At 36.9% G+C, this 8,711-nt stretch overlaps 3 protein-coding genes across 3 annotated transcripts; 1 reads left to right on the top strand and 2 right to left on the bottom strand.

The window, feature by feature from the left end:
- Positions 1–5: 5 nt before the first annotated feature.
- Positions 6–5,019, bottom strand: LOC103520879 (cullin-5). Its single transcript, XM_008485976.3, has 2 exons — positions 4,662–5,019; positions 6–2,608 (listed from the first exon to the last, which is right to left on the bottom strand). The coding sequence occupies exon 2, from the start codon at positions 2,550–2,552 to the stop codon at positions 201–203; it is 2,352 nt and encodes a 783-aa protein (XP_008484198.1). The 5' UTR covers positions 2,553–2,608; positions 4,662–5,019; the 3' UTR covers positions 6–200.
- Positions 2,604–4,764, bottom strand: LOC103520881 (DNA-binding protein Ets97D-like). The gene is made up of 3 exons (XM_008485978.1): positions 4,662–4,764; positions 2,984–3,724; positions 2,604–2,608 (listed from the first exon to the last, which is right to left on the bottom strand). Exons 1-3 carry the CDS (start codon positions 4,762–4,764, stop codon positions 2,604–2,606), a joined length of 849 nt encoding a protein of 282 aa, XP_008484200.1.
- Positions 5,020–5,379: 360 nt separating the features above from the next.
- LOC103520880 (histidine triad nucleotide-binding protein 3-like) lies at positions 5,380–7,522 on the top strand. Its single transcript, XM_008485977.3, has 4 exons — positions 5,380–5,802; positions 6,605–6,722; positions 7,005–7,071; positions 7,315–7,522. Exons 1-4 carry the CDS (start codon positions 5,584–5,586, stop codon positions 7,520–7,522), a joined length of 612 nt encoding a protein of 203 aa, XP_008484199.1. The 5' UTR covers positions 5,380–5,583.
- Positions 7,523–8,711: the final 1,189 nt, after the last annotated feature.

Below are 8,711 nucleotides of genomic sequence, written 5' to 3'. Positions count from 1 at the left end.
ACGACCGGGCTGATTGGAAAAGGCTGACGAAAAATGCCGACCCCGTTTGAACGGGAACATGGCAAAGCAAAAGAAGAAAGTACGAGTAGGTATAATAATTATTAGACATTGTTATTTTAGATTGTCCCTTACTTTTCATCATAATGGTAGGAGGTACTTATTTCGTGTTTCTAGTTTTAGTTAAGGGATAACAAATTACATTAGGCTAAATACACAAAGACATTGATATCATCATCATCTCGCCTCATATATTTCTGTTCTATCAACCATTCGATTTGTTCCTTGATCATTTTCTTGCTGGGTAAGAACATATTCTTCAAGATATCCACTAGTTCGGTTTGTAGCTGTGCGTTGGAAATACGTTTCCTCATTTTCAAGATCTTTATGATAGCTTCTTGAACACGTAGGATTCTCAGTTGTACAATACTCTCGTTATCCTCTTCCTTACTTTTCTCTGTAGATAACTGTAATCTTCCTATCAAGTTGATCTTGCCTCGTTTCAAGATTTTGCCCATCTTTACCAAGGCAAATTCTTGGTTTATCCAGAATGATGTATGTTCCGTGAAATCTTTGGGAGATTGAACTTCTTCCGAGTAGAGAAGTATTTGCCGTTTGATTTTAGGAAACGCCACTAGACTCCATAATGTTCTACGTAGCTCAGGATCAGGTAACTCGGTAGCTAGCAATAGATTCTCAAACGAAAGTCTATCCAGGGGTCTTTCATTCCACGCGAACAGAACTGCCATTTGGAACGTAGTCACATCTAGATCATACTTGCCCACTTCATTAGAGAACGTGATAGTTCCATTAGACATGTGGTGATACCACTGTAACTTCCTACCACTATGCTTTTTCTTATAAAAGTCTTCTACTTCTGGAATATAGTCCTCCAATTCCAGAGGTAACGAGACAGTCACCCTCTCACTCCCTCTGGCCCAGGCACCTGCATTCAAAATTTTAATGTTGATCGAATCTCCTATACTACCTTTACTTCCACGGTAGGATTGTTTAAACTGGTAGTTGAGATCTTGACTGACCTTTATATCTTGGAACATACGTGCTAGTTTGTTCACATAGTCAGCAGGCATACCTACGTCTCTCAACCACTCTACCATGTTCTCTTCTTTCTCCGAGTCTGCAGAAGTGTCCAGGATGAGACGTCTGGTTAGATGTGCTTTGTGAAATCTCATGAACACATCTTTATTCTGCACATACTTGAGTACCAGCAATACATTCCTCAGTTTGGACTCTATCTCATCTGCCGTGAGTCGTTTACTCAGAGGAGTTTTTCTTAGCAACATATCACAATAGTTAGCAAGGAGCTCAGGACACTTGGACTCCGGCAATGTTTTGATCCCAGTACATTGCTTCGTTGGAAGTTCTAGTTTGAACACAGTTGTATCATTCACTACATTTTTGTAAGCTTTGTCTCGAGCTGTCAAAAATCTTGGATCATCTTTGAAAGCATCTTTGACTAGTTTACTGAATTGATTGAACAATTCTAGTAATCTCTCAACATATTTCTCGGAATCCTGAGTAATGATATCAGCAGAGGCAATCATGTCTGCTAGACCTGCATTCACAATATGTGCTTCCAAGTCTTGTAACATCGGAGTGATGCCATCTTTAATTCGGTCCAGTAACTTCATCATAAGCTCTAGCTTGAGTGTTTCGTTCATTTTAATCATCTTGGGACATTCTGCAAGGATAGTATTCTTAAATGAGCTAACAAGTACCGTCACACAACAGTCAGTGAGTAGTTGTACAGAACTACTAGATTCCAAATATTTACACGCACGAAGCTCTTCCTCATGAAGCTTAGCATCTGCATATTTCATGTAGCTTTCTACTCCATTGTTCTGAAGAAACTCAGCAGCCTTTACAGTATAGAAAGATTCTGTTGCAGCAATGTAAGCTTTTTCAAAATGTTCTCGGTAAATTTGAAGTTTGTCTTCAGGGTTTGAACACAAATTTACATAAGACTCTCGCACACCAATCACAAGCTGTGAATCAAATGCCTCTCCATTTCGTTCTGACTGAACAAGCTTCATAGCAGAATCCTGCAACCTTTGTTTGATATCATTGAAAATGCTTTGGTTCCAACTATCTAACATAAGCACCCGTACTGTGGACTCCTCAGCACTTATCTTTTGCTTGTTATTATTGTTTGTGAGGCTTGTAGAGACACTCTTGTTTACTAGGGAAGTTTCCAACTGTCTGAATGGTGTAGGCAAGTAGCTGCATTGTGCTAGGAACTTGCTCCACTCTTGAATGTAAGCTTTGAGTAAAGCCTGATCTTCTTCATGGGCTAGCACTCTTTGCTGGGCATGTCTAATGAAATTCATTATATCTTCCTTGAGTGCATCCACAATTTTGGAAGGACCTTTCTCGTCCCACAGGCACACAACATGGACTGCATAGAACAGATTCTGCCATTCGTTCTGAGAGACTGGTTCCTGTTGCAATAGCTTGAGTACAATGGGACGCATTGATGGCCATTTGTCCTCAAATGTTTGAGTTCCTTTATCTTTCAACATGGTGCCAAAGTACATGAGACTGAGATATAAGTTAGACTAATGTATCATGGTGATGAAGGGAGGGCATTAATCTGGAATCAAACCAAACACTGGGAATTACAAACAAATCTAAGAAGAAGAGTAATAATAGTACAAGGTCATTGCTACTTGTACCCATCACCATAATACTACTTAGTCTAACTTACATGTTACAGTAAATGCACTACTTCTTGAACACATAACAAAAAGTAAAAGGTAACAATTGAAACAATAAAAGAAGAATTATCAATTAACAAGTTGTTTAAATTAGGAATGATTTTAGGAACTATCCTACATTTTTAGTCACATATTTTGCCTTAATTGATTTATTTGCAATGGAGGAATGCCTAAAATGTCATTAATATCAATAATGTACTGGTATACATATTTTTCTCCTTTAACATGAATAAAATACTCTTTGTATAAGCCTTTGACAATAACATGGTGAATACTATCATAGCTACAGTGAACATTCTGGTTCAATAATCCCCATAATTCTGCAACTTTATCTATATTTAACACTTTAAACTTCCCTTTGTCATCACACCACACAATGACATCCTTGTAAGTTTTATCTATCAAAAGTTTCAATAAAAATTCCCACAGAGATACTGGCTGACTACAAACAGTCTTCATTGCACTAAAAGCTGATACAGCTTTAGTGTACTGCTTTACATCACTTTCCAGACATTGTATTGGAGAACAAACTAAATTGAATTGACACAATATCTTGATGTGAGCTCTGAAGGTTTCACTTTCAAAAACATTTGGGTCTGTGGAGCACAATTCTTTTCCATCAAAGTCCCAAATTTTCATAGAATCTTTTTGACTTAATTTGAAATGTCTAACTGCCCACAGAAACCAATAATCCACTTGAATTCTGGACCACAAAACACAATTATGAGGAAATTTGGCAACTTCTTGAGCAGCATAAAATTGAAGGTTTAGAGTCCAGAAAGTTTTTGGTTTGTTTTCTTCTTCGTACACAAAAGCCTGAACCTCAACATCACTTTGAAGTTCTGTTAGCTTTTCTGGAACATCAACTTTACAAATGACAAAGAAAATGTCTTTGTTCTGATAAGGCAGTAATGTACTAAGCTTCTGGGTCTCTGCTAGTTCAGTACCTTCAAACTTTGTTTTGAAAGAATTCAAATCTATCTCTAATTCAACTTGCAATTTGTCAACCAAAGTTTTAATGGTACTATTTTTATCAAGAATAATTACATTATAAAGTACATCCATTTCTCTCTTCTTTATTTATTTATTCTTTTTACAGAATAGTTGACATTGATTTAATTTCATCATGTATTTTTATATTCTCACCTGAAATATTGTAATGTGAAAAAAATAAGTATGTAAATATAATTTTACATCAAAGTACAATAATTTACATCAAACCTACATGGGAAATAAACCTACTAATACAGTGAAAATATTGATGACAAGGCATTCAGAATTTTCTAAAGCTCTCAACATCATAGGTAAGAACTAAAAATACTATGTGTTCAGTTTACTTATTTGAAACCCAAAATAAAAAGTAAGTAGTCTCACATGCAAAAGGACAAAATTTGCTGTCCAAAAAACACTGTAGGGACATGACAAGGTAAGGCTTACATACTGGCAAAAAGAAAAGATTAGGTACACTCAACACATTAGAATGGCAGGGCCGGATATACATTATCAGCACCCCTAGGCACAAATAACTTTTGTGCCCTTAAGGAACAACTTCAAAAAAACCAACATAATAATACTCAAGTAAGAGTAAAAGAGACACAAAACTGAATAACTGACCCACACAGAAGGATCTCTGTTTTATAACCTCACCATTCCAAGGCTGAACACATACATTATAACAAGAAGATCAATAGTTGTCTTGCTAGACCAGAACAAGTGACAAGAATCCAATGAATGAGCCTCTGGTCACAGTGTAACAAAGTAGAACTGAATAGCCTCCATTTCAATCATTTTGGTAATTTGGCATTGGAATACAAGGTGACAGTCTGTTATAGTAATGGTCCATCTATCCCTTTGCTAATACCCACATAGGTACTCAAAGCTCTTACCAATCAATAGACGACAAAAGATTGGTAAAAAGTCAATACTTACTTTGTTTCAGCAATGTGGAGGCAGTTGTGTGAATGTTTCTCGCTGTAATTTGTAAAGATCTTGATGCCAATGTCTTGGAAAGTGCACTGGTGATCATCAACATACTTGGATCAGTTCAGGTGTTTTCCTTGTGATCGGCAATTACGTGATGACAAATTGAAAGGTTCAGACTGGAGGTTCTTGCTTTACGGAGATGGTTACGTGGTTATCTTCTTATGAATTGAGTTCAGAAGATCAAAAGTTAAAACCGTGCAATAAAAGTTAAACTAGGAAAAAGGAAAATCCAAACCAAAACTTGATTCACAGCCTTGCGTCCATTACCAAAAAATAAAAAAACCAAAAACCTCCCGCCAGCGAGAAAAAAAAACCTCCGGAAACGTACAGTGTTGCCAAGTCAACCAAAATGATTTTTTTCACCGATCGAAGCGAGGTGAAAAAATAGCTTGACGATTTAAAAAGATTTTATAGGTACCCTATTATTCTGAGTTTATACTATGAAAAAATTACAGAGTGGTCTATCTGTGTACTAACTACAACTAATACATCGAAATGGCTCTTTGAACTTCATAAAAATTCGTTTTCGTTTAAAAAATGAAATTCTGTCAAAAAACTCGGTCACCTGATGAGTGGTTCGAGTCGACCCCACAATGCAACAAAATAGAGGTAGAGTCGGCTCAATGCTAGATTACGAAACTGCGGTAAAATTCAAAAATAACTTGTCACCTTACCGTTATAGTGGCGTAGCGAATTTATTTGCTATTTTTCGAAATTCCAGAGATTCCTTGTAATCCTTGTTCGCCACTTCGCCTGTTCTTGTTCTGCCTATTGAGATTGTTCTTTAGAGTGCAGACCAGACTTACAGAGTCCAGTCTTAAAAGAAAAACTTGTCATTACATTTACATCCGTGTTCAAGGGGTATTGCATGAGTACATCACTTTTACTCTTTTACATCACTCTCTCCTATCCAGATAGTTACTTATTTGTACCATTTTGTCTGAAACTAATGGCATCTTCAAGTCCTGCTATATCTTCTAAGGTGGAAGATACTGCTGATGGGAATGCAGCTGCTTTAGCAAGTTGCATTTTCTGTAAAATAGCAGCTTCTGGCGGTGAGAAGACAAACACAAACATTCTATATCAGGTAAGAGATATTTTACAGGTTTTCATGTCAACCTTTGGCATAGAACCAAAGGTATGGATTTTTTTCCTTATGAGACTGAAATGTCTACTCTCACAGTCTAGCCACTCACTATCAGGTAGACCTGATAGGTATACCTGACACCTGATAAGCATATCAGGTAGACCTGACAGGTACTTCTGAAAAGGTCTGTCTGTCAGGTCTACCTGATACCTGATGAGTACATACACTATCAGGTAGAGCTGATCAGGTGTACCTGTTGTCAGGTCTACCTGATAGTGAGTGAGATATTTTACAGGTTTTCATGTCAACCTTTGGCATAGAACCTAAGGTATGGATTTTTTTCCTTATGAGACTGAAATGTCTCTTTACTCTCACAGTCTAGCCACTCACTATTAGGTAGACCCAGATATTTTACAGGTTTTCATGTCAACCTTTGGCATAGAACCTAAGGTATGGATTTTTTTCCTTATGAGACTGAAATGTCTCTTTACTTTCACAGTCTAGCCACTCACTATTAGGTAGACCTGATAGGTATACCTAACACCTGATGAGCACATACTACATAATATCAGGTAGACCTGACAGGTACTTCTGAAAAGGTCTGTCTGTCTGTCAGGTCTACCTGATGAGCACATACACTATCAGGTAGAGCTGATCAGGTGTACCTGTTGTCAGGTCTAGCTGGCCTAAAAAAGGTCTTATGTGTTTCAAAGGTAGAGTTTACAAATACATACATACTTAAATAAAACCTTTACCCCCTCAGTCTAACCCCAAGTATTTATCTGTTATCTTTTGTCCCTAGGACAATGATGTGGTGGCATTTCCTGATATCAAGCCGGCAGCAAAACATCATACATTAGTCATTTCTAAACAACATGTCCTTAATGCTAAAGTTCTTACGTCAGAGCATAAAGCTTTAGGTAAGTTTTTTTTTTCCTTTTTTTTTGAGGGCTCAAATTAATTTCATTTGCTGTTTTTTATTACTAAAATTTATTCTGTGGAGTCTGACAGATACAAGTGATGTCATCAATGAAGGGTTGAGTCCCAGAGGTAGTCCCCTATATATTATCACCACCGTATCACATCTGACAGATACAAGTGATGTCATCAATGAAGGGTTGAGTCCCAGAGGTAGTCCCCAATATATTATCACCACCGTATCACATCATCATGAATTTTCCTGCTTTGTTTATTTTTTTCAGTTCAAAAAATGGTAGACACCGGTAAAAAGCTAATGCAAGAACAAGGAATTGAATTGGATGATGTAAGGTAAAAGCCCTAATGGTATATCTCTACCTGAATTGGAATGTTTTCTGACAGTGTACAATTTATAAATCTAAAACAGTCAAGATGGTCTCAGTGGTATAGTGTTCAAGTTGGTAAACAGGAAAGTGTGGAATCAAGCCCAGCTAAATTGGAAAATTTCTCTTAAAATAATAAAGCTCTCAGAGTTCAGTGGTTAGAAGATCTTTCAGCAATTACTTACCTTTGCCTAATGGTTATCTTCCACAGGTACGGTTTCCACTGGCCTCCATTCTACTCAATAGGACATCTACATTTACATGTGATAGCCCCTGTGAGTGAGATGTCATTCCTATCCAAAATTATCTTCAAACCAAACACATGGTGGTTTGTTACAGTAAGTATCTATACATCTTTGTTTAGAAACAGCTATTGCTTTGTAAACTACAAAGAAGTGTCTGAAGTAAAGATGAGATAATAAACCTGACATAACTACCTATACCTACTTTACAATGTCTTACATTTGCTTCTTGACACATGGTGGTTTGTTACAGTAAGTATCTATACATCTTTGTTTAGAAACAGCTATTGCTTTGTAAACTACAAAGAAGTGTCTGAAGTAGAGATGAGATAATAAACCTGACATAACTACCTATACCTACTTTACAATGTCTTACATTTGCTTCTTGATTTATTTTCTTACGAGTATATTACATTGTAAAATTTGCAATAATTCAGGATAGTATAGTATAGTCTTTATTTAATTAGACTGTCAGAGTTGGACATGTATTCTATTTACCTATCTAGCTCAACAGTTTTTATTTCACCACTCTTCTTTAATGGTTATTTAATTTTAGACTGTCAGAGTTGGACATGTATTCTATTTACCTATCTAGCTCAACAGTTTTTATTTCACCACTTCTTTAATGGATATCTTCCAATGCTCACTTACTCCAATATTCTTGCTCTCCAATGCTCATTCACTCCAATATTCTTGCTCTCCAATGCTCATTTACTCCAATATACTCGCTCTCCAATGCTCACTTACTCCAATATTCTTGCTCTCCAAGGCTCATTTACTCCAATATTCTTGCTCTCAAAGGCTCACTTACTCCAATATTCTTGCTTTCCAAGGCTCATTTACTCCAATATTCTCGCTCTCCAAGGCTCACTTACTCCAATATTCTTGCTCTCCAATGCTCATTCACTCCAATATTCTTGCTCTCCAATGCTCACTTACTCCAATATTCTTGCTCTCCAATGCTCATTTACTCCAATATTCTTGCTTTCCAAGGCTCACTTACTCCAATATTCTTGCTCTCCAATGCTCATTTACTCCAATATTCTTGCTTTCCAAGGCTCACTTACTCCAATATTCTTGCTCTCCAATGCTCATTTACTCCAATATTCTTGCTTTCCAAGGCTCACTTACTCCAATATTCTTGCTCTCCAATGCTCATTTACTCCAATATACTCGCTCTCCAATGCTCACTTACTCCAATATTCTTGCTCTCCAAGGCTCATTTACTCCAATATTCTTGCTCTCAAAGGCTCACTTACTCCAATATTCTTGCTTTCCAAGGCTCATTTACTCCAATATTCTCGCTCTCCAAGGCTCACTTACTCCAATATTCTTGCTCTCCAATGCTCATTTACTCCAATATTCT

Source organism: Diaphorina citri, unplaced genomic scaffold, assembly GCF_000475195.1.
Source record: "Diaphorina citri unplaced genomic scaffold, Diaci psyllid genome assembly version 1.1 scaffold4222, whole genome shotgun sequence".
NCBI classification, from domain to species: Eukaryota; Metazoa; Arthropoda; class Insecta; order Hemiptera; family Psyllidae; genus Diaphorina; species Diaphorina citri.
The sequence above is the reverse complement of the archived record's forward strand: the minus strand, read 5'-3'. Positions and strand labels throughout refer to the sequence as shown.